Source organism: Micromys minutus (assembly GCF_963924665.1).
Source record: "Micromys minutus genome assembly, chromosome: 9".
Taxonomy (NCBI): domain Eukaryota; kingdom Metazoa; phylum Chordata; class Mammalia; order Rodentia; family Muridae; genus Micromys; species Micromys minutus.
Window position 1 is genome coordinate 21,918,769 of NC_137978.1, and position 27,199 is coordinate 21,945,967.

The 27,199-nt window shown below is 39.5% G+C and overlaps 1 protein-coding gene across 1 annotated transcript in view; it reads left to right on the forward strand.

Annotated features, from left to right (window-relative positions):
- Nucleotides 1-274: 274 nt before the first annotated feature.
- Nucleotides 275-27,199, forward strand: part of PDE4B (phosphodiesterase 4B) — a gene marked incomplete at both ends in the record, with an annotated part of 442,442 nt that continues 415,517 nt past the window's right edge. Inside the window, 2 exons of the mRNA XM_080921154.1 lie at nucleotides 275-316; nucleotides 6,500-6,738. Coding sequence (XP_080777280.1) covers nucleotides 275-316; nucleotides 6,500-6,738 — 281 coding nt within the window. The remainder of the gene's footprint in view (nucleotides 317-6,499; nucleotides 6,739-27,199) is intronic.

Below are 27,199 nucleotides of genomic sequence, written 5' to 3' on the forward strand. Positions count from 1 at the left end.
TAAATTGTGGTATTGGCTTATACACATTCACTTTCTCTCCCTCTCCCTCTCTCCCTCCCTCCCTCCCCCCCCCCCCATGTGTGTGTGTGTGTGTGTGTGTGTGTATGTACACATATATCATGTGTTAGTTGAAGGAATGTATTATGTTTTTACTTAACTATGGCTACAGATCTGATCTTCCATGTGTGTTTTTTTTTCTGTAGGTCTAATCTGCAGTCAACAAAGCTGCAGCAAACAGCAGACATCCCCAGAGGCGCTACTGCCCACATCTATAATGAAGAAGAGTAGGAGTGTGATGGCTGTGACCGCAGATGATGTAAGTAGTGGCAGGGACTGATGGGGACAGCTGTTCCCTTCCTGCTCTCTGATCAATGAGTAAAGCCTCTCCAGAGTTCTACGCAAAGGCATAGAAGCTGTCTCATGCCATCGCTCTGTGAATTTATGTTCTGATGACAAAGCATCACTAATACTTGACCCAGTATTCTGTAAAATGGATAGCAGGAATGATTCTCTTTTCGCCACTTGTAGTTGGGCTGACTCATCTTTCTACAGTGTTCCAGCCTCTGCCATTAATGACGTTCCCACACTGTTAGCCATGTGCAGCAAACTTCTGAAAATCACTTCCCATGTCATTAGCACTAAGGTTGTGTCACACATACCAGGCTCACAGTGCTCCTCAGGCCAGCTCATAAGCCTTACCTCAACATTTATCAGAAATGCAGTGTTTCTGGCCACATCTCAGGACTGTTAATTGTGATGGTTCAAAAAGATACCAGAATGTCCATTATGGTTGAGAAGCCTGACTCTCATGTGAAGTCTGTAAAAGTAGTCTTCAGAGCTTTGGTTCTGGTCGGCTGTTATTATTTGTCTCCTGGCTTTCAATTGACCACCTCTTCATCGGTGCATCTTTTGCTGTATAGTCCTTGCCCAATTATTCCTTAGAACTGATATAAAGTTATATATCACTAATCAAATGTGGAAAAAGAAAGTAGGAGAAAGAAGATATGTGAAATTGTTTGCTTTCTGTGAGAAGCCAGAAGAACCAGGAGTTTGCTGTGATCATGTGACTGTTTTGCCTTTGCTTCTATTTTTTCTTTCCTTTTTTTCTCCTTTCTCCCTTTTCTTCCTTCCTTTTTCCCCCTGTTTTTCAGTGTAGCCTTGGCTGTTCCAGAACTTGCTCTGTGAACCAGGCTGGCCTCCAAACTCAGAGACCCACCAGCTTCTCCCTCCCAAATGCTGGGAATGAGATTTATGCCACCACTGCCTAACTGGAATTCTTATTTCACAGACAGAAGAAAAGCCTATACATTTTTTTCTACTTAGTGTAAAAATCATAGCTTAAGGGATTGCCCAATCTTTCAGATGGCTCTTCTTTCTTACTCTTCTAACTACAAGGCATGTGAGCAAAGTAGGAAACTCCACATTCAAGTCTGTTACACCAGGAAGTGACTGAGAGGTGGGTAGTGTTGGCTTCCTCACATGCCATCCTTTCTACCAGCCCCTCCTATGGTGTAGGGCTCCTTTTACTAGGCCTTTCACTCTCAGCCACATATAATTTGCCTTTTACATTTTGACTTCTTATACTGATGATGAACAGTTGTGTTTAGACCGCTATGCTGTGCTTAGAATGTCAGCAGGGAAAATTCTAGAAGGGGGAAAAAGACTTTTTTCTTAAAAATAAATTTAGTGTTGCCTCTCAATACAGTTTACATGTCATTCTGATTTATTCTTAACATTTTCATTTATTTTAAATAGAGCGATATTCAATACTGATAAACAAATCAGTTGTGAAGGTTAGCTTCCCTTATTTTAGTAGCATTAGCAGAATGACTGGCAAAGCAACTTTAGGAAGAAAAGATTTGTTTTGGCTCATGGTTATGGTGGGCACAGATGTCACGATGACAGGAGTTTTAGGCAGCTGGTCACGTTGCACCCATAACCAGGAAGCAGAAAGATGAATGCTGATGATTAGCTAGCTGTCTGTTTGATTGGTTGTTTCATTCCAGGACCAAAATCCACAGATCAGTTTTCCCCCCTTTTAGGGTAGGTCTTCCTACCTCAGTCATGGCAGTACAGATAGTCCTCCACAGACACACCCAGAAAGAAGCCTGTTTGTTGGATGATCTAGATCCTGTCAAGCTAACAATTACTGATCACCACAGCATCTTTTTTTTCTTTTCATTGTATTTTATGGAAATAACCCTGATTATCACAAACGGAATTAGAAAAGTTACCATGGTCAACAGAAAGGAAAATGCACTTGCAAAAATTTGCATAAAAGAAGGAATCTAGTCATTTCTTATCAACCCCACCAGAACTACAATGGATGAGTAGTATATAGGCTTTATGTACCCAATGTGCAGTCCTTAACCACCTGTCATTAGTCTCCATGAAAATGAGCTGTAAATAAAGTAGATGTCAGATTGTGAATATATGTGTGTGTGTGTGTGTGTGTGTGTCTGTGTATGTGTGTGTGTATCAACAATTTTTAAATAATATATATTAAAATGGCAACACTTTAGATATATTTAGTAAAATGGTTTGTTAAAGACAATTTCTATTTATGACTCCTAGAAAATTTAAACAACACATATTTAAATTTCAAGCTGATCTTGTTTTTTGGGAAGTTCAGCACCAAGGCAGCATTTTCCTCTTCCATTCAGCCTCCCAACCACAGCATAGACAACAGTGTATGTTTCCCAGACTTTCCTGTTTCACTGAAACAACAGAAACATATTTTGATGTTCTGCTCCCTTAAGCCTTTGCCCTAAGTCAGATATAGTTTGTTATATTTTAATTTATTTTAACGCATCAACTTTTTATTCAGTGATTTAAATATCTACCCAATGTCACATACACACCATGTACACAATGTGTATCAAATACAACTCTAGGTTCTCGAAGGAAATTTAGCAATAAGTAGCACAAGTTTTGATCCACCATGAACTTGCTCTCCTGAAGGAAAGTGGAAATAAGTTAATAAATTATAAAACAACCCCAGATCTGGTAAGGACTGTATAGAAATTGATTGGAGGAGCAAAAATGACTGTGTGTGTGGGCAGAGAATTTATGGAAGAAGAAAACATGGAAGCCATTAGGCAGTGAGAGGCTGTGCTGTAAAGATATTGGGGAAGACGTTTTGGTAAGGGGAACAGCAAGGGAAAAGACCTTTACTTCAGGCAAGACATGCTGCTTGGGGCTGTCGGAAGGCATGTATGATTAATGTAGTTCTGTCTCTGTGCATTTGCCATGCATTCGATCTTCAACAGGGGACAGGAAGACACAAGTCTTAAGTGTTCACTAGTGTACGTGTTCACTGCTTTGTGTTTGAAAAGTGACTTATGGAGGTTAGCTGTAAGTATGTGCAATCTAAGACCTGAACTTGTGATTAACTACGATTAAAGAGACTAAAGGGTAAGAAAGAGCCTCAGGTCTTAGGAAGAAGAAAGAGAAATATGAATAAAGACTAAGAAGAACCTGGAAATATGCATATATGTGAAAAAGAGGGAAAGATAATAATTTCACTTACATATAGATATAAATTATGTTAGACATACAGTTCAATGTGTATATCTATTTATCATACACTACTCTTTCTCCATGTGTCTCTGTCTGTGTACCTCTTTGTGTGTTTGTCTATGTGTCTGTGTGTCTGTGTGTCTGGCTCTTACACACACACACACACACACACACACACACACACACACACACACACACAACAGAACCAAATGGCAAACATCCAAACTAATGCCCCAGTTACAGTTTCATGTTAACTTATCAACAAGTTAAAATTTACTGTTTTGAAATCAATCATTAAATGAAAACAGTGTGTTTCAGAAGCCCTTGGTGAGTGTGAAACACATCACCACTAAAGAACATAATGAAACAGCTTTTCAAAATCTAAATGGAATTCTGAATACACTATTACTTTCAGAAAAATTGTAATTATTTTCAGTGCTATTTATAATTACCCCAAATTCTTCATTTATGCTTATAATTTACAGTCTGCTTCACTACCCAAACTTCTAACAACCTCAAAATTGAATTTGGTTGTTTCTCAATTGATGAACTTGTTATTTGTGTCCGGTTTTCCTATTTTTAGCATCATCATTCTAACCAGCTCTATGGTCCTCATAAACCAACTATTTTTGGAGGACGAATCATTAATTTTAATGTTATTTCTGGTAATTACAATTATACATTGCTTTTTAAAATTCATACTTTCCTAAATTCACCTTATGCTTGAATAGAGCTTGAAGAAATAACCCTTTCTGATTTTTCCTCATATTCCTGAATAATTACTTGTTTAAAAATCATTATTCTTGCCAGCATAATTACTAAAGTAAAAAGCTAGTGTAGGCACCTAAATTGGCAAAATCTGCAGAGCAGAGGGAAAGGACTAATCTGTGTCTCTGTCTCATTTCAAAATTGAGTCAGAACTACTGGCGCGTGGTTGCTAATGCTTTCTTTCTCTATAAAAGAAAAATACTCTACACTTGATCAGGAAGCTCTAGTGTTCAGCAGTGTAACTGAGCGCCGCCTTTATTTCTTTACTTTGGACAGCGTTTCTTATTAGTTTGAGGCTTTGTCTTCTAGAAAACTGATGTTTTTTTAACATTTATATGTGATTCTGAACATATAATTTCTAGCATTCACTTTGTTCTTATTAATATTTCTTATTCATATTTAATCTGCACTAAGATGTTATATTCCCTGTGTCTCTTCAAGGAGTTTTCGAGTACTTTTAAGAAAGAAGCATATATACCAAATGTTTTCCTCTGTCTCTGCATGCCCCCCCCACACACATACACACACACACACACACACACACACACACACACACACACACACACACACTGACACATACACACACCACCCCAGGATGCCGTAAATACTGGGCTAATTATTAGGCATTAAACCCAATCCTTTTATATTCTAGGATATATACTCTGTCAATTTCCTATCACTAAACAGTGCTTATATTGAATTTTAAATAGATGGTATTTCAAAATTATATGTCAAATATAAGAAATATAATCATTTCTAAGCACAAGAGTGGAGTTCCTGAAAACTGCCCTGTCTTTTCTTGCCCAGATTTCTGTCATTGGAATATGGCTTTATCCATTGGTTCTGATGCCAATAGTCTGAAATCTCAAACACTCAAAAGGCTGGTGCAGGATGAGAAGTTCAAGGACAGCCTGGACTTTGCACTGAGTTCAAGAGCGGCCTCGGTAGCTCAGGGAGACCTTATTTTAAGATAAAAGATAAGAGACTAAAGAGACTGGAACTCTGGCTGTTGGTTAAACATGCTTGTTCCTCTTCTAGACAGGACTCAGGTTTGGTTCCATTACCCAAATCAGGTCACTCACAGCCACCTGTAACTTCAGCTTCAGGGGATCCAATGTCCTCTTCTGTGATTATTCTGGTGTGAACTGTATTTTCAGAATAACAGAATATTCATCATCTGAGCAGCCTAGTCTTAAAGACAGGATCCTCATCAGTCAGTTGAAATATATGTCAAGAGTAAAAGTCACAGATTTTGGAGTGCTGTTTGATCTCAGAGGCTGCTGCATGTGCTTCTGCTTTGGGCTGATAAAGGCAGTGCATCAGGCAGACACCCCTTAGGGATGTCCACTCCAAGCTGTACCTGGAACTATCACACAGACACCTGGGCAGCATGAGTGACTCCTCCTTGCTGTCATAATGCTTTTGTCCTGACACTTGAATTCCATTCATATCAGTATTGGGCATGGAGTTGAATAGAGCTCTTCAGGAATATGTAATATCGATCACTTCTATCTCTGAACCCTTGAATACTTTAGTAATAACAAAACAGCAACATTACCAGCCAAGATATATATATATATATATATATATATATATATATATATATATATATATATATATATGAACAGAGACAACCAGCCAACTCTTATAATCAAAACTCTGATATCTTAACACAGACAAGTTTTTTTGCTTTAAAAATAAGTCATTTTATTTTTATTTATAGTTTATTAGCGTATATCAAACTGATAAACTGTAAACTTATCAAATTTCATTTTAACAGATAGAGAGAGAGACAGAGAGACACACACACACACACACAGAGAGAGAGAGAGAGAGAGAGAGAGAGAGAGAGAGAGAGAGAGAGAGAGAGAGAGAGAGGGAGGGAGGGAGAGAGAGAGAGAGAGAGAGAGACCTTCCAACCCATATGGTATTTCCTGGTAAATATTACCTGTGAATCTAAAGATCTCTATGAAGATGCAACTGCTAGGTTTGTACAAAAGGTAGAAAGCAGCCTGGCCCCACCCTCACCCATCTTGCTTGTTGGCTCTTAGGCTTCTGACATCAAGTTCAGAGTCTGATTGATTGTGAGATAATTAACCAGGCCTTCCTCAGTGATGTCTAGATCATTTGGGTTCTTATTTAACTCTGTCATTTAGACACTTGAGTTTCACAACTTTTGTTTTGTTTTGTTTTCTTTCTTTGTTTCCTCCAGAATCTTAAGGACTATTTTGAATGTAGCTTGAGTAAGTCCTACAGTTCTTCCAGTTACACCCTTGGGATTGACCTCTGGAGAGGCAGGAGGTGCTGTTCAGGAAACTTACAACTGCCACCGTTGTCCCAGAGACAGAGTGAAAGGGCAAGGACACCCGAGGGAGATGGCATTTCCAGGCCAACCACTCTACCTTTGACAACGCTTCCCAGCATCGCTATAACAACTGTGAGCCAGGAGTGGTGAGTAGCCTCAGAAGCCAAAAATGCCAATTCTGAATCTTATCCTGTATTACTTCAGATACAACCGTGTTGTCAAAACAGCAGTGGATGTCTGTAGAATAGACCAGACTGTTGACTTCTGGAGAGCTTGTTTCCCTTGGGTAGCAGGGTGAAACCTTTAAAAACAGGGCAAGAGCATCTGCTTCTTATGAGGGAAAGGAGTGTGCCTTACATGGACCACACTGAGGAGAGAATGGGATGCATTTGTGACAGTGTTAAGCATAAAGCAAACCCACACCCTATGAAAATCTACTCAGCGTATGTTAATAACTTTCAGATCAGAAGAGCGGAATTGTATTCCAGTTGCCACTGGATAGTCCTTAAATGTTTCTGTTGCTCTGCATATACCCCTAGATTTTAAAAGTATAACCCTGGCTTACAAATCTCAGGATTTATTCTGGTGTAAAACACTCCCTTATAAATCAGAACAGGAGAGTCATGGTGTGAGAGCTGCGGAGAGGGCCCGGTGGGTAAGGTGCTTATACTCATGAGCTTCAGGACTTGAATGTGGTCCCCAGGACTCACATTTAAATAAAATGCTTCCTGTGACTGACCTGGCCCGCAGAGCCTTCAAGGTAGACCTGAGGAGGGGACTGGCGATTGAGAGACAAGGGACACAAAGAAAAAGAGGAAGTCTAAAGTGCTGATCAAGCTCTCATTTATTATGCACCAAAACCATTTCTTTTAAAGAAAAACAGGGAGAATTTGCATGTGGACAGGGACTACCCAGGTGCAACAGAATGTTCTGCCAAGCAGGATCTGTGGCTTGGGTGACCGTTCTCCTTGGCTAGCTACCTGAACACACGTGAGATCATCTAATTTCTTGGAAAAGGCCTTTATCGTGGGAAGTAGAAACCTAGGCCTAGATCTGTGTAAAATGGCGTTACTCAGGCTACGGGAATTTCTTAATTCTGTTGGATCCCAGCATGTTACAGCATGCTCTTGTGATCTTAGCACTGGGATAGGCAGAGACAAGGGGATCTCTGGAGTTATTTGGCCAGTCAGCCTAGCCTAAATGGAGAGGTACATGACGTATTCTCTCCTCAGAAGTGTTGAAGAACATCCAGAGGATGACATCAGATATTGTCCTCTGCCTCCCTGGACACTTGCACATACACAAACACACACACACTGGCATACATGTAGATGCATACACATGAAGATGCATTAGCAGAAAGAGAAATTTGCTAAGAGTGGCTATTTTACTGTATTTGTGAAATTGGTTTTATCAAACTTGTGTTGAAATGACAACCAAGAAAATAAAAGTCATAGAGCTCTGGATAAAATTGTATCATGACTTCCCTTCAGATATATGTTTTAACAAGTACTTAGTCATTAATCCGTTTTATTTCAAGTATTGTTTAATAATGAATTATTTACATAAAATGGAGTTTCCTTAAATTAAAAATGTACTAATTTAGATAATTTAAAAATACAATAATGTGCTACTTTAAAAACCACCTTTAAAATAACTTATTATAGAGAAAGGCCGAGTATAACCAATTATTGCATGACATCATTTTAATAAGTCATTAAATTTTGTGGCCTCTTATAGTGATTTTCCCTCATTGCATGACGAGCTCTGCTGGTGCAGGGCATCTCTGGTCAGAGTTTAATCTACTAAGATTCAGATTCTTGAAACTACAGGTGTCACAAATGGCAGTGTGAAAGGGTTCACCAAAAAGTGGATGTGGTAGAAAGGCACTATGACAGTGTAGGGAGAGTCTTGTTTAAATTTGTAGAATTGCCAGGTTCCATCTCCTTCTCATCTGAATTCTCATCACAGACACTACTGTGTTAGCTGTTCCTTGAGAACTAGAGGAGACATGTGTCCCCATAGTCTTTGTAGCCAAACAACTCAGGAAATTAATTGTGTTTGTGTTCCTGTATAAATTAAGATTGAGAATCTTATAGCTTTCCTGATTTATGTTTCTGCAATGTTACAGGTTGTACGTGTTGTTAACTACTAAAATGCTTCCATGTCAATTAACTAGTTAACATGCATTTCCTGAGATATCCAGTTTCCTTTTATCATCCCAGAGTCTTCTGCAGGTAGTCCCCAAGGTCATTCACCACCAGCTGATGACTAGCTGTGGTGAGTGGCAGTCTCTCTCTCTATAACATTATCAGTTTATGTAATAGAATGAATAAAATGTACCACATAAAATATGTTTAACTCGGAAAATTCAAACAACTGTAGAATTGCCTTTTTATTAGAAGCGGCAAATTTTGACTCTTAGTTTGGGGAAAGCTTACTTATACTGCCCAAATTCAATTGTTTTGTTTGTACCAACGAAAAGAGATCTAATACACACAGCATGGGCTATTGAAAGGATTGAACTGGTTATTCAATATGACACTTAGCTTAGGAAAAAGTATTTTTTAGATAGCTAGGAAAGTTTCTTTATTCTTGAACACTGGTCAAGAAAACCTTTTGAAAAATAGAAACCACATGTGGTTTGAATGTGAAATATTCCCTGTAGACTGATGTGTCTCAACACTCAGTCCCAGGTTAGTAGTGCCATTTACAAAGGCTGTGGGATCTTTGGGAGTTATATCCTGGCTGGGGGAACATCAGTGGTGGGGTCAGGCCTTGCTGTTCTGCAACCCAGCACCCCATCCTGCATATTACATGTTTCCTATATGCTGATATGCATTATTTGATTCTTAGCTGCAGATGCAATGCTATGTGACAAGGTGGCTCATGATTCTGCCACTACTTCTCACCTCGAGGATGGACTGCATCTTTATTGCCAGCTTCCAATAATGACATGGGCATATTTATTTATGAATGCTTAGGTCTTATAGCTTAGGCTCGTTGCCAGCTAGCTTGTATAATTTAATAACCCATTTATACTAATCTATCTTTTCCATGCATCCCACTACCTTTAATTTGTTCCCTATACATCCTACTTCCACTGTTCTGGTTGGTCAATACCCAGCAATTGATTCTTCCCCAGAGTTCCCATCTCTATGTGGAAGTCCCACATTTTTATTCTGCTCTGCTATAGGCCATCAACACTTTATTAAACCAATCAGAAGGTTTAATCAGAAGAAACAAATGCTTATAAAACACTGAGACAGGTGATGCTTCATAAAAATAAAAATAAAAAATAAAAATAAAAATAAAAAAGACTTGAGAGATGGCTCAGCGATTAAGAGCACTGACTGCTCTCCCAGAGGTCCTGAGTTCAATTACCAGCAACCACATGGTGGCTCCCAACCATCTGCAATGAGATCTGATGCCCTCTTCTAGTGTGTCTGAAGACAGTGACACTGTACTCATATAAAAAAATCTTAAAAATAATAATAAATAAAAATACCAAAGTCCCGGACAGTATTCAGATCTCTGCTGGTATAAAAGTCAACCTTTGAATAATGCAAAGACAAATTTACACAGTACACAAGAATATTATTCTAAGATATCCATTTTTGAACTCTAAGTCAGAATGAGCTTTTCCTCTCTTACATTGTCTCTTTTAAACTATCTGGTCATAATGAAAAAAGTAGCTAGTACAGAAAACCAGTACCAAGAATTGGGGCTGTTGCTATGGTAACTCTGACCATTTGATCTTCAGAATGAATGTAGAAAACTTGGAAATGTGGTTTGGCAAAACTCCAGAACACTGTAAGCATAACTTCTTGGGTCATTCTGCTAGGGTTTCAGAGGACTAGAATCCCTAGAGAAATGCAGACAGTGAAGGTCCATCTCACGAGGCTGCATAGGGAAACAGACTCTGCAGGAAAATGAGAGATAAGACTATCAGGCCATTATATCCTATTAAATTTTGGCAAGGAATCTGGCTGTGTACTGCCTGTGTTCTGAGAAGCTGAGTGAGGTTAAACTCAAAGTAATGGACTATGCAGGGTTGAGGCACTGTTTTGCGGTAAATATTAAATAAGGTTCTGTTGCTAGCTCTCGCTCCAGGAGCCACTCCAGTGTGGAGCTGAGCACCCTGTCTACTTCTCTACCACACAGCCTTCTAGGGCATTAGTTACTAAGCCTTGCACACACACACTATTTTTGCGGTAAATATTAAATAAGGTTCTGTTGCTAGCTCTCGCTCCAGGAGCCACTCCAGTGTGGAGCTGAGCACCCGGTCTACTTCTCTACTACACAGCCTTCTAGGGCAGTAGTTACTAAACCTTGCACACACACATTTCATTCCGAGGGCCCTACGACAGATCTGCATGCTCCAGCTGCCTCTCAGCCATTGCTTTCACACACTGTCCTACACAATTCGGTAAAGTAATGACTCAACAATCAATAACTTATCGAACAGATTTATATGTTAAATTCTCTATCCACAATCCATCTACACAATAAACTTAAAACCAGTTGACAAAGATATAAACCGCCTACCTAGATGAGATAAATTGACTTATAGAAATCCATCCCTAGAAAGTATACATATCTACCTATGGCTACTCAGAGCCATGAAGACAAAGATGGGTCATCCTCATCTTCCATGTTGTATCTCCTTCCTCTTCTCTTCCACCTTACCAAAACTTTGTCCCTTCCCCACTCTCTATCATCCAATCATGTATCACCTTGACCTAACTAGTGCCAGCCTTCATCCGCATATAGACATCAACGTACAGTATTGTGGCTTTTTCTCTGACTGCTTTGGCATTTCCAATAGTGTCCTTGTTTAGCTCAATTTTGAGCAGTCATATTGGTGAAACTGGCATAGCTTCTCACACAGGACTAAAGGCAACAGAGGAAACTTTGGAGCAGGAGAGGTGACCTTCCCATAGAAAATTTCATTTCTGGTGTGCCAAATGGTCAGCAAGAAATGTTAGCAGGCTGAGCAGGTCTTAGGAGTATATTTTTATACACATTAAATATATATGCTTGCAGTGACAGTTAAGAAGCTGTGAATTTACTATTTTAAAAATATTTTTAAAGATTTATTCATTATATATAAAGACACTGTAGCTGTCTTTATACACACCAGAAGAGGGCATCAGATCTCATTATGGATGGTTGTGAGCCACCATGTGGTTGCTGGGATTTGAACTCAGGACCTCTGGAAGAGCAGCCAGTGCTCTTAACCACTGAGCCATCTCTCCAGCCCGTAAACTTGAAACAGAGTGGAAAATGATATATTGGAAGGTTTGGAGGGAGGGAAGGTAAGGGAGAAATGTATTTATATTATAAACTCAAAAAAATAAAAAAATAAGTAAGAGAAAATAATGGCCTAATAAACTTGTTGGAGGACTGGTGACAGTTCAAGACAGGATAATATTCAGGCTGTGTGAATGTTACTGGTGACTGCCCTTCTGGTCTAGAGCAAAAGACAGCAACCAAGGAGCACGAAGATATTCAAATGTGCCTCTCTGTAGGCAAAGGTATGAATTCAAAGTTGGAGGAAAAAACAGCTGAGAAAGCAGCTGTAATTTTTAAAGAGATTTGCACCATTCAAAAGAAACCAATGTATTTTCCACTGGGGCAACAGGAAAGATGCCTTAAGACCCTGTCCACCCAAGGGAATATACCACAGGCTTGCCCACAGGACAATCTCATGGGGCATTTTCTCAATTGAGGTTTTTTTCTTCCCAAATGACCCGAACTTGTGTCAAGTTGATAGAAACTAATCAGGACAGAATTTCTTGGACTCTCAGAATAAACTTGACTTTTGAACTATAGTGAGACTGCTAAAAACTATGGAAACTTTGATTTTGTATCCTGAGATGTCTTTGGTGGCACTGTTTGGAAAAGTTGTGTAACCTTTAGGAAGTACAGACTCACTGGAAGAAGTGGGTCACTGGGGCAGGAGTTAGAGTTTTATAGCATGGTCACACTTTCAATTCAAACTTCCTGACTGCAAATACAATGTGATCAGCCACCCCGGTTCCTACCTACCATCATGCCTTCTCTGCCATGATTTACTCTATCCATCACAAACCATGAGCCACAACAGGCCCTCCACACTTAAGTTGTTTCCTGTTGGATATTTGCTCATATCAGTGAGAAAACAACCAACACACCATGCCTCAAGTATCAGTAGCTGATGCTGGGATCCGTGGTATTAGGAGAAATGAAACCAAAAATGATACGTTTGTTTTCCACAGTCACCTAATGCATGTTACTAATTCATTTATAACTTGCCAATTTTCTTTCCATTATCTTATTTATAAAGTATAAGACACTTTAGTCACTATCTTTACATTTACTTTTAAACTTAAGAAAATAAAAGCTTTTATGTGCTTTCTAGAAAATGAGTCTACTGGGATATTGATAGTTGATTGCTGGAATTGCAGGTAAAGGAGTTTGACTAGAGGACTTGTTTAGAAGCAAGTCAGCTAGCATCCAGCTAGCATCCAGCTAGCATCCAGCTAGCATCACTGCTGTTAAGCTGATGAAAATTCACTGGGTATGAAAGACAGCCTAGGCTCACATGTGGCAAATAATTATACTTACCACTCAGAGTACTGAGAATATGGCATCAATCCCATGTCTGGACCAGCTGTCAGCTAGTATTTGTCATAAAGTGCCAGGCAGTAAATATTTTCAGTGTTGAGTTTCAAGGTCTGTTATAACTATTCAACACTGCTGCTGTTTTGCTAATGTAGCCGCAGTCAACACTGTGTAAATGAGCAAGTGTGTTGTGTTTCAATAAAACTGTGCTATAAACATAAGCAGTGGTATGGATGGGCTTGCCAGTCGGTTTGCTGATGCCTTTTCTGAACTAAGGATCATAAAAACATGACTCTTGGAACTATAATTACTTTAGCAATAATCCCAGCACAGAAACTGACTTTGAATTCCTTACTAGAGTGCTAAATTAATCATAAATATGGACCAATGCATATATACAATGTTATCGAGTCAATGCCAGAGAAAGAATAAAGATAAATATGAAAAATTAACTTATATATAAATTCTCTGGATAAGAGCTGGGGTAGCTGGCCAAGTGTGTGGGAGACGAAGAGGTTTTATTTATCATGGAGAAAGTCTGTGGTTTGGATGGGAAAAATCCCTTATAGGCTCCTGTGTTTGGACACATAGGGCCCCAGCTGATGGTGCTCTTTGAGATGGATGTGGAATCCTTAGGAGGAGAAACCTTGCTGAAGGATATATGTGAATGGATTATATATTCTATCTAGCCCTTATAAAACATACAAAAACCTGGTATTTTATTTGCAAGTTTAAATCTAGATTGGGTAGGTTCTGAGCTATTCTCATTTGCATCCCAACCATATGTCCCTTATGACTTGATGTCTGAGTCTCACCTGGGCTCATTCCATCCTAGTAGCCTTTCCTCAGGGTCCACAGGCTGGGAGGCAGGTTTTGTAGCCTGGACCCATTTCCTGTTCTTCTCTGTGCAGATGAATATAGTTGCTCTGCTTCCTGACTCCCAGGCCAGCCTAATGATCGTGCTGCCATGCCTTTCCTACCATGATGAACTATAATGACAGTGTCCTCTGGAACTATTAGCCAAAATAAATTCTTCTCTTCTCTAAGTTGCATTTGTCACAGCCATAGAAAGGTAACCAATGCATCATCAAAGTCCAGGTTTAGAAGGTGACTTCCATCTTGTTGCCTTCTTTATTTAAATGAACAAACAATGAAGTGATAATTTCATTTTTCAGAGTTGTGATGAGAGTTACAGAAAGCATTCATGTGTGTATGATGGAGAGGCTAGCAATTAATGACTATTTTGATGCCAGTATTATGGTAGTATTATAACATGTAATGGATAACAAGAAGCTGAGAACTCTCATCTTCAAACAGGAGCAAGAAGCAGAAAGAAAAAATTGATGTGGAGAGGAGACTCTAAACACCCAAAGCCAAATGCAACGACATACTTCCTACAGCAATGCTGGACACCAATTGTGGACAAGAGTTCAAAACGTTTGGCCTAAAAGAAGATGTTTTTATGCAAACCATTATAAATATCCAGACTACCACACAAATACGTACTTCCCAGAAAGAGGAACAATTTAATGAATTACTTTAGAGCAAAGTATTATTCATATTCATCATTTTTTCTTTCACTGAAAATAATTTATTTTCTTACATGATATATTTTCATTAGAATCTCTCCTTCTACTCCTCCCAATTCTTCCTCACTACTCCTCCTACCGAACCACTCCCTCTCTGCCTCTCATTTGAAAACAATCGGTCTTCTAACAATAATAATAACAAAGTAAAATGATAAGATAAAACAGAAACACATTGGTAAAGGACAAAAACAAACAGAAGAAAAAGAGCCAAAGAGAAGGCTCAAGACACAGAGAGCCATTCTTTTGCATGCTCAGGAATTTCATAAAAACAGTAAACTAGAAGTCACTTGTGTGTGTGTGTGTGTGTGTGTGTGTGTGTGTGTGTGTGTACAAGTGACTTGTGGGGTAGAAAAAGAAGAAAAGTGTATCAGTGAAATAAAAACTAAGATCAAAAATAAGATTTTGAAAGAGGAAAAGCCTTGACATGACATTTTAAGACATGGGATCTCCAAAGATCCCTTCCTGTCCTTTTTCTTTTGGGCATCTATTGCTGGGTATGTAGCCTGTCCTTGAGAGTAGTTTGTTTGCGTAGTGAGTCTCTGTTGGAGAAAACTAAAATTTTATTTATACATAATTATCAGTTGGAGACTGCTTCTGGGTTAGGAATGGGGAATTTGTCCATTTCTCCTTTCATCTCTATGACGTCATCTGATGTAGACCTCTGCAGGCCCTATGCATGATCCCACAGCTTCTGTGCATTCATATATATGCAGATATTTTCAATTTAGAAGGTCCTGTTTCCTTTGTGCCCTCCAACCCCTCTGGCTCTTACACTCTTCTTATCTTCTCTTACTTTGGTTTCCCTAAACTCCCAAAGGAAGGATTTGATGGAGATAGCCCATTAAGGACTTCATATTCCAAAGTCTTTTTACATCTAAGGGTTGTGTTTCTATTGCAAATAGAGGACAAACGACACAAGAAGAAGAGTGTAAAGAGCAGAGAAAATACTGTGTGAACAGCCCAGGTAACAGAGGGACAAGAAGATCCATTCAGGACAACTTTATTATCTCACGTATAATAAGGGTGAGAAGTGGAACTAAAATTTGGCATTTTGAAAACAGTTAATAATTTCATATTTCATACTTTAGGCTCTATGAATCTAGTGGTCTTGATTCCAGACCACATTTGCTGCTGAGCTGTGTGTTTTACTTATTGGTTCTGGAAGAGTCACCCAAACTTAACGCCTTAACCATGAGGCAAGATTTACCATGAAGGAATAGTTGGATCCCTTTCTTCCTTCTAGATTAAAATAATTGAGTTAAATTACAATGTTTTCTGTACTATTGCTAAGTTACTCAGGCTAGTCTTGGATTCCCTCTGAAGCCCACGCAGGCTTTACACTCAGTCTTGTATTAGCCTCTCTGAGAAGGTATTATTTCAGGCCTACATCCTATTGACTTGTTCTTCAGTCTAAGACAGAAACACACACTATAACAGTTCCTACAGATTGTGTTCATTCCTGTAGGTCCAGCCACATACCTGCCACTTCTCCACAGCGTTCACTTATCTCCAGTTTTAGTTATGCCACAGCCCTTGCCAGCCAGCCATTTAGTGTAAATATTAGTGTCTAAAGGACACTCCCGACAGTGGTTTCCAGAGCTACACAGTGGTACATTAACAATTCATTTTTAGCTTAACACCCACATATGGATTTGATTCATCCATAAGAAAATCTTAGGGTTTTTTCCCCCTCCTTTCTCAACAGGAAACAGAAAACATTCCATGAGATAGTTGAAAGGTGTGAAATAAGGAGAAACAATTGCAATATTGTCACATGACAAGGGGATTGAGGGCAGTGTGTTTGTTCAATTTCCTGATACCTTGTAAACTGTTGGTTTCTGTATCAGTCATATATCCTCCATGTTGTGGTGATTTATTGCTTGTGTCAACTGTCTAGAATTTGGTGATTCTGGTGGAATCCATGGTGTGTTGTTAAAAGCTGTCTAATTACCTATGAAAACATTACCCTGGTTTATATCTCTTGCTGAGGTCTCTGTTGTAAATATTTCTACAATGACTAATGCAGGAGAGAATATTGTCAAGGGATGTTGAACTGGGGATAGATGTGCTGGTGCAGACTGTCTCCTGTACAGCACTACACAAAAGTAACAATGTATTCCATGACACAGATGTATGGAACCCTAAATGTATATAAATTTTGCTGCCACTGTTGCACCTCAAGCAGCAATCTTGAGCCTTTCTCGGTTTGGGCTCCACTTAACACTAACATATCTTTGTATCATTTGACCCATGGAGCAAGTTGATACCTTCTTAAAAATCTATGCGGCTTCTCAAGTTTAAAACACCTACCAAATATTATGCCTCATTTTCAGTTTGGAGGGGGGATTAATAACTAACATATTTTACTTTGGAAAAGATATTTCAGGATGTTCATGTTAAAGCTTCAAATATTCTACATCTATGGAAGTCCTGGCTAACTCTGTATTTTGTTTCATTTGGTACAATTAACATGTCATTCTCAATATAGTGGACCAGTGTGATGTTCTGCAGAGTGTCCAAGTCATTCAAGGCTATTCTGATAGCATTATAACAGACAGCCAGAGAATTAGCATAACCTCAGGGAATGAGGGTGAATGTCCATTTCTTTCTGTCCCTGTGAATGGGAACTCAGTCTTCTTTCTGATAAGAATAAAAAAGAAAAAGAGGTCAGTGTTCAGTGGCGACATGTTGGTGGGCAAGAATGGATTAATCGCTCATAAATCACGTGTGATGGAGCAGCATTACCTGAAGCAACAGCTCAGTTAGTTTGGATAACTTAATTGCAATTTCCTCCCTTCTTTTTTCCCTCCCTCCCTCCCTCCCTCCACCTCTCAATCTTTCTCTGTCTTTTTTTCTTCTCCTTCTTTTTCCTTTATTCTTCTCTCTCTCCCTCACCCTCACCCCTATCTCTCTCTGTGTGTGTCTGTGTGTCTCTGTGTGTCTCTGTGTGTGTCTCTGTGTGTCTCTTTGTTTCTGTCTCTGTCTGTCTGTCTCTGTCTCTCTTTCTCTTTCTTTCCAACATTGGTGATTGAACCTAAGATCTTATGCATGATAGCCAAATGCTCTATTATATCTCCTAATTAATTTATTGCAATATTCCATGGTCCACTCTCTTTTGGCAGGGTAATGTGTTAATAGAATTATACTGGGGATGAGCAGTCCTGTGTCATTACTATACTTGCTATATGTTTAGATATGTTTAAATATAGAAGTGCTTATTATTGTTTCATTACTGTCTATGTAGTTACATGCTGTGTAGGTTTATAGCCTAGGAGCAGTAGGCTAGAGCATATAGTTTGTGTGTACAATAGGATATACCGTACAGATTTTCAGTGTGGAAGTGCATATTATGAGGCTACCCATATACCTTGCTCCTCAAGAACAAATATATGGGCCATTCCTGTAAATGTTGTGCTTTGATAATTGCTGAGTAGACAAGTGCCCTCTGTGTTACAGTCATACTGGTCCTCTCTCTTCAGTGGGGAAGTGCTGTCTCCTGGCTTCTACTGTTTACAGATCATTGTGCCTATTACCATAATCTTCTGCCTGTAATTATTCCTGGACTTTTGAGTGGCACAAATCTTCTTCCAGCTTCACTGTTTTAATAAAAGTACTAGCTTATGGGCCTCGTTGAGAATACAGGCAGTTACAGCATTGGCCCTTCTTACATGCATGCTTCTTTGAGACTTTAGAGCATTCATGGAGTACACCATTTGGACAGTGATCCTGGCATCTCTGCATGCATGCCTTCCCTTTGCCCAAGTTTTCAAAGACCATACCAATAGCCTATTATACCCCTTCTCCCAAGATGCTAAATCCTGCATCATTGGGATGTTCACTGCAGTGAAACATACCAAAATATCTCTTTTCATTTCACCTCCTCTTGGTTTGGCTCTCCTCAGGAATCACTACTAATCCCCAAGGGCAGCTTATTAGTCACACTTGAAGTCAGAAACCTTACAGATACATCATTTCCCTTTGCTTAAGCTGGACTAGCTTTTCCTGACTCCGGTTGTACTGACACTTGACCAGAGTTATGAGTCATGAGAGGAAATGACATAAATTCAAAAGAAGGGCAAGAAATGTTATCCAAGCTACTTGTCTCACTTGAGTTTGTGTGACACTGTGTGTGTGTGTGTGTGTGTGTGTGTGTGTGTGTGTGTGTGTGCATGTGTGTGTGTGTGCATTTCTAACTCTATCCTCTACTAAGTGGAAACTCACTGTTTTAGCATGCACATAGAACTCAAAGCAACATCAGGATTCTAGCTTTGTAACTGTATTTTCAGAAACATCTCATCCAATGATAAGGCCTCCTTTTCTACTATAGACTAAGGATTGTATACCAAACCTGTCCAAGCTGAGACTCAGCCTCCCTTATAATAAAATACTACCCCTTCTTAAGCTGTGGTTGTCATCCAACTAGAGGAAAGGAAGCTCGATTCAAATGCTACTAAGGATGTCCTCTCATTTGCATTAATTTCTTGATTAATAGCTTGAACATGTCATTATTCTTACTCTACGGTGCTTAGCAACCACCAGACAACACCCCCCCATTCTTCTAGTTGTTATTTTTTCATGTGTTTGAAACAACCAGAATATTTTTCAGTTATTTTACCCCCTCCCATTAGTGTCTCATCTCAGGTCACTGTAGGGAAAGGCAGAAGTATGCACAGCCAGGACTCTGCATGTCACCACCAGTGACAGGCTTCTCACGGTCAACTATCTTAAAATGATCAAACTTCAGACCCTCCACCATTAAAGTCAACATCCTCAGAAGACTTTCTGGGACAAGGTGTCTTCAACGGGGTTCTCTTGAGAAGAATCCAAGAGAAGGATAATATTTTAGGGCAGTAGTTCTCAACCTGTGGGTCACAAATTCTTTCAGGGATTGAATGACTATTTTTAGAGGTCACCTAAGACCATTGGAAAAGCACAGACATTTACATTATGATTCATAACAGTAGAAAAAGTTATAATTATGAAGTAGCCACAGAATAATTTTATGGTTAGGGGTCCCCCCAACATGAGGAACTATATTAAAGGGTGACCATCAGGAAGGTCAAGAACCACTCCTTCAGTGGATTCTTATGGGTGGTTTGTTGGCCAGTTTGATGGTGGCTCAGCCCATCTGGAATGTTGAATCTATGGAAAACGAAAGCAGAAAGCAGATTGGGGCAGTGGACAAAATATCAAGTAAGAGTATATTAATGCCTGTCTTCACTGTGAACTCACAATATTAAAGGACAAATTGTACGACAGAACTAGTCCCACACTGGGACAAAGCCTTGTGTAATCCATGTTTGCAGGTTATCAGCAGAGTTAGTCCTGGTTAGGCAAGCAAAGTATCCCAGACAGCTTTGTCTCTGGAATAGAGGTGGAATATTTTCCCGTTTTACCACTCACAGCAAATTGGAGCCGGTGGTAACAGCTAAGGAGATGTGGGTAGGCAGATACTTTCATCAGCCATTACAGCAGTTCATAGTTAGTATAAATTTCAAAGATTATCAAGTTGTTAGAGTTAATCTGAATCCTAAAAATGAAATGCATTCATTAGAGTTTGTTGAAAAATCCCAAGTGACACCAGGGCAACCACAGTTCCCTCCAGAGTTCTTGGTCTCATTAACAAGCACAAACAAACAAGCTTGGATGGTGACTCATGGACAATTTTGTTAGAGTTTAAAGGAAAATATTGCAGGACATGGAAGCCGTAAGTCTTCACAATTGCCCAGAGAAGTAGGGTGGGGAGAGAAGGAAACAGCTATGCTGCTGAGTTGAAGGTATAAACAGCCATCACACGGCAGGGATGTGAGCTTTAGAGAAAAAGCAAGGAAACCCAAAATTCCAAGAGAAATAGAGACAACTGAAAGAAAGAGATAAAAAGGGGAAAAGAGAAAGAAAAGGTTGCAGCTTTGTTTGTTAGGACTCAAAAACAAGGTCAGACTCAGACAACCCTTAAGGGCTGCTAGACTTATGGAGACTGTGGTAGAAGATAGGAATTCTGGGAAATAAAATGGTAGTTCATATTTAAAGGAGTAATTATTTTACCTATTCTCAAGCAAGTTTCATGTAAACACTGCTTCCTGTGGGTGTTTCCTTGGCCAGTTTGATGATGGCCTAGCCCAACTGGAATGGCCATTCTCTCTCCAAACGAATAGGTCTTTGTCTCTGCTCCAGCTCTAGACTGAGCAGAAAGTTTGTGTTTACTTTCTCCTCTATCAGTGGAGCTCTCAGTGTCATAAATCCTTTTTTCCTCACTCACCATCTGTAGTGAGGGACCTCTGGCAAATGAGACCTCAAATCTCTTGATCTCCTGTTGATTCTTACACTCTCTAGACTGACAGTGTCACTCCCCACTAGGACCTTTGCTAGGTTAATTTTGTTTTCTTGCTTGGAATAGCTGGGAAAAAATACACAGTGCCTTTGTTCTAACATGCATTGTTTCTTAAAAATGGAACAGTAGGAAAGAAAAGAGAAATGAAGACCCTAAAGAAACATTGAATGTAAGACTTTGGTTTTCTACTTTTCTTACTTTGCTTTTAGGGATTAGAAATTTATGAGCTAGGGAAAAGAAGAACAACCTTGGCTCATGGTTTCAGTGTTGTCTGGAAATAAGTCATTGCCTCTAAAATTGATGTTATAGCAAGACACATGTTATTCCTCTTCATTTGCATAAATTCTGGGCACACTGCTCCATAAACACATGAAAAATGGTTGTGCAAGTTGAACTGTTGACACTGTAAAACAAGCTTAAAATGTTATATATTTCTACATGACTTTTGAGGCATCAGGGTTTCTTTGAATGAAGCTTCTTTTATTTCACCTTATATTTTACTACCCCCACCCCCAACTCCTTGCTTTTACTTGAGGCTCTTCCTCCTATTTGCAATAGAATGATCTTCTCATTTTCTCCTCTCTAGCTATTAAATTAATACCCAGAACACTATGCTTGGGTTGAACCCCACCCAGTATGAGGATATAAATCTGAATAAGATAAGGACTAGCAATAAAATGTCAGTTTAACTCTGAGGGAAAATGATGGAAGACATGTATTCTACCAATAGTTTCTTTCCTCTACAAAACTTCTTGCAGTAGTATGTCAGGGTTCCTGAAGTACTGTCTTCCAGGCCAGTGTATTAAAACCATTAGGGAAGTTGTTATATATTAAATCACAGGGCTGGAGAGATAGCACAGTGGTTAAGGGCAGAGGACATGGTTTAAATTTCCAGCATCTACATGGTGGCTAACAATTATCTGTAACTCCAGTTCCAGGAAATTCAATACTTTCTTATGGGTTTTGTGAGCACATCACACACACATAGTGCACATAAATACATACAGAGAAAATACCCATGCATGCACTTAAAAAGAAGAAAGTGATTGGTATTGTCTCATACCTAATATTTGCAATCAGAGTAAATGTTCATTGTCTCAGCTAGGGTTTTACTGCTATGAACAGACACCATGACCAAGACAACTCTTATAAGGTCAACATTTAAGCTGGTTTACAATTTATGGCTTAGTCCTTTATCAGGAAAGGTGGAGCATGGCAATGTCCAGGCTGGTATAATGCAGGAGGAGCTGAGAGTTCTACATCTTTATCTGAAGGCTACTCAGAGAAGACTGGTTTCTAGGCATCCGGGATGCCCACAGTGACAATCGTATTCCAACAAGGCCACACCTATCCCAACAAGGCCACATCTCCTAGTAGTGCCACTTCCTTCTCCAAGCATATCCATACCACCACACCCATTAGTAGATGAATGGGTGCCTGCATAGCGAAAACAGGATACAAAATATGATACACACACAATGGGGGCATTATTCAGACATAAAGAGAAATGAAATCCTGTCATTTTTAGTGACACAGTTCCATAAGAGAATGCTAAGCGATAAAAAAGGCACAGGAAGGCTAGTATCACCTGCCCTTTTTTTAAATGTGAAAACTAAAACTGAAAAGAATTGACTGGAAAGCAGAATCCTGAATCTTAGTGACTGGGAAGGGTGCGGGGGAAAGAGAGTAGAAGAAGGATAAATAGATATGATCCATGCCTGTGGAAATACAAGAAATCAGTCTCAAAATTATGCATACCTAATATGTGTTGATAAAAATAACCCACCAACAATCCCTTGGGTCTCTAAGTGTGTTCTTGTATGTGCACTTTATTTTTTTTCTTTCATATTTTGAAGAATGCTCTCAGGAAATTCTGAGGAATTCAAGAATCTATGAACCTTTGTGGAGAAAAATTCTTTCCATCCCCTCTGACACCAACTTACTGACCATGGGCCATTCTCTCAAGCCAGATCAAATCTTCCTGTCATGGCACAACTGGGACACCCAAATTAACTTTCCCAATGGCTTACCTATAGCAAAGGGGGGATAAGTTCCCATCATATTGTATAATTAGATACGGCGATTCATACAATGTAGAAGTGTATTCTAGGGGTTAAAAGCAGAAATTGTGTGCTTGTCATTTGTCACTTAATTATATTAAGGTTAATGTTCTGCCTCTGTGAATTAATAATGATGACACCTACCCTTTTTGTCTGTTGTGTTAGATGATGCAAACACAGCACTTAGCAAAGTGCCTGACTCACCACAAGTCATCATTTAGTTTAATCATCACCAGTCATGGGTTCCCACTAGGTCTCAGTGATTAGTTGTTAGAGCCACCCCCACAGGGCACAGAGTACTCTCTACTCTGGAAATTCAGAGAAGCATCATTAAATATTCTACCTCCCCACCTCCAGCTTCCATAGTCTAAACTCTAATTTGTTGCCTTAAGATATCTTTCACCTTTTAGTCCCTGACTTTATTTATCCTGGACCAAAAGTACAAATTAAGAGTTCTACATATGTACACACACACACACACACACACACACACACACACACACACACACACACACATACACACACACATTATTTACAGATTAAGGTAAAAATATCTTACTGTGTTATATTGTATAGGCAGTACAGTAACCCTACAATTCTTACAGTCTGAGAATGTGTTACCCCCACCCCCACAATAAAGACTTGTTAATATAGTGAGTGGTGAACTGAGATGGGCAAATAGCTCTGGATAACAACACAGTCTAATATAATTGCCAAGCTCCTTATGGGAGAGTTGGAGAAATGGATGTTATCAAGAAAGAAAAGTTGTAAGTGATATATGTTGAGTAGAGAGTTCAATTGGCTTTTGAAAGCTGGAAGAACGTAGAATGGGTTTTGGCCAAGATCCCTTGAAGGAATGTGTGGGGAGACAAAGAAGCCCAAGTGAATGGTCCCACTCACATGGGCTTGTCCCTCCCCTATCAATCACTAATTAAGAAAATGTCCTATATGCTTGACTTGAGCCAGACCTTATGGAGAAATTTTCTCAACTGAGACTCCCTCTTCTCTGATAACCCTTGACACGAAACTAGTCAGCACAACTATTTTTTTGTACTTCTTAAAACTATGCATAGAACTATACTTCTGGTTCTTCAGTTTGTTTTTAAATAAGAGATATTAAGTTATAATTTTAAAAGTAGAGGTATTCAGTGGCTATAGAGTAGTCCCCAAGTACAATCGTGTGTGAACCTTCTTCTCTATGCATATACAAGAATGTTCTACCTTCTTTTTCTGATTTTCTTTTAAAGTAACTTGGTTGTGTATTTCATTTGTAATTTATTTAATTTATCAAATAAATTAAAAAGTTAAAGCAACTTTTGTTATCTTATGGATGTGCAGGTATATCTGTGTGTCCATGTGTGGGGGTGTATAAATGTATATGTGTACATGTGTGGAGGTGTATAGATGTATATGTGTGCATGTATGTGGAAGCAATCCTGCATGCCATCCTCAGGGAGGCCATTTACATTGAGACAGACTCTGATTGAATAGTCTGGACAAAAGAATGAGTAAGCCTTAGAGATCCTCCTGTCTCTGTGTCCACAGCCCAGAGAGGACAAGCACACACTACCATATTTGCTTTCTATGTGGGTCCCAGGGATCCTTGTCAGGCCCTTACAAGACAGCCAGTTTACTAACCACACATTTCCCAAGGCCATATTCTTTTAAAGTAGCCAGATGCAGATCTCTCTCTCTCTCTCTCTCTCTCTCTCTCTCTCTCTCTCTCTCTCTCTCTCTCCCTCTCTCTCTCTCTCTCTCTCTCTCTCTCTCTGTCTGCCTGCCTATCTATCTATCTATCTATCTATCTATCTATCTATCTATCTATCTATCTATCTACCTACCTATCTATCTACCTTCCTACCTATCCATCCATCCACCTACCTACCTATCAATCATGTATCTATCATCTGCCTATCAATCACCTATCTTTTATTTATTTATATTTATTTTAATTGTCACTAAATAACAGAAGTCAATTCACATTACTCCAGTCCCTGTGTACCTTAAAATCCATGAACAAGAGCACAGAGAAATGTAAGAAACAATCATTGATACAACCGGAAGAAGAGATTTTTATCACACAAGGCTGCATTGCTTCTGCTTTGTTTTATTTTCCCCCTGAGAGTACAAATCAGGGTACTTTGCTTGTCTTTGTCTCTGCTTCTACCTCAGTTCTACCTCATCTATGCTCAGAAGCCATGTCTGTCTCAGCTGTGATTTTTTAGCACAGCCCATAAACTTTCCAGCATTGGCATGCAATGACCTTTTGATGCTAAGACACGGGGCAAACAGTTTGCAGAAAAGTGTTTCTCTAGAGTACGGAGAATTGATGATATATATATATATATACTCAGATGTGAATGATGCATGATCCTCAGGAAGGTATCAACCTTTTTATAAGTTAATACATTGTCCAAAGAATTGCGTTTGCCTCCTCTTACCTTCAAAGATGGGCACCACAACAAAGGTGTATTGTTACTACACTATAATAGAAGGAGCAGAGTTGCATGTGCATACAGACCCACATGTGTGCAAGGAAAGAAGTTGAGAGAGATGAGTAGCATGAACATGGCCAGCAGACTAGACCTGGCCACAACAGAAGTAGAAACAGAGCAGAGGGTGCAGAAGAGACAGACAGACAGATAAAAAGACAACCAGACACACACACACACACACACACACACACACACACACACACACACACACCTACAAACACACACGGGGGGAGGGAAAGAGGAAAGGACACAGAGACAGAGACAGAGACAGAGACAGACAAACAGACAGACAGACAGACAGACACAGGCACAAACAGAAAGAGAGAGGGAGGTGGAAGAGGGAGAATTGGAGAGGACAGCATAGCTGAGATAGTTGTGTTATAAGGAAAGTGAGTACCTGACAGTGGTGGAGCTCAGAGCAGTGAGCTCCAATGAATTTAGGTAGGAGAGGAGGGGAGAAGGGCATGGATTTGAAATGTGTACTAAGTACTTGTGATACTGAGAAAACACAAAGGACATTATGGGCTTTGCTATGTTAATAGACACCACAAAAAGCCACTTGTCCCATGGGCCAGTGAAGAGCCAAGTGCCTCCTTTTTGTAGATGGGAACCAGTTTCACAAACTCCTGAGGAATGCTGTCTTTTATGTAACTGCCAGAAATCCTCCTATCATTCAGTCTGGGGAATTAGTTTTTCCTTAGACTTGACAGAACCCAAATTGCTCTGTAATCCTCAGATTTGTGATTCTAGACCAAGCCAGTTTCACAATGATAGTCTAGTACACTAGCTTGTCTCAATAGGCTCTTATCTTCCTGTGGTTTAATTAGGAAGCATTTTAACTGTGTGTTACTTAAAACTGGCTCAGGCTTGACTTCTTCTGGGAAGGCTTCCTGACTGACTCGTTTTAACTTTGTGTGTATACTTCTGGCATTACAAGCAATATCTGATTTACTAATTCATTGAACTTCATGGTACTCTTAAGAATAGGAGCTATTTCACCAATTTATTTATTTGTGAGGCCTGACAGAGTACAGGGAGTGTTTTCAGAATCAATAACACTATTAGGAAAACTAAAACCAAGGACAAATTTTGCTTTTAGGTAAGGAATCCACTGTTACTTAACAATTTCGAACCAAGTGTGGAATGGCTCGTCATCATTGCTCAAACGCCATTCATCTGCCAACTGATACCCAGTGGGTTATTCTAAGAGGAGGTTGGAAAAGATTCTGCAGTTTTCTGCCATAATTTATTCATACAGGGCCCCTTCCACACTGTCAGCACATTCATTCTGCATTTAACCTGAATCGGAAGCTATAAACTATGCTGTGAGCCCCCAAAGAGAAGCTGTTTTAGTCTCACTGTCACTCCTACTCCTACGGACAGTTAAGGGTTGGGAGAGGGGATGAGGAGGGGAATGGGGGGGTGTTCAGGATCAGGTGTGGGGAGAGATAGGTGAGAGGGTCAGAAGGCCGGAAGACAAGACTGAATGGAAACCAGTAGCTAGTGGGGGGTGAGAATGTGGGGGT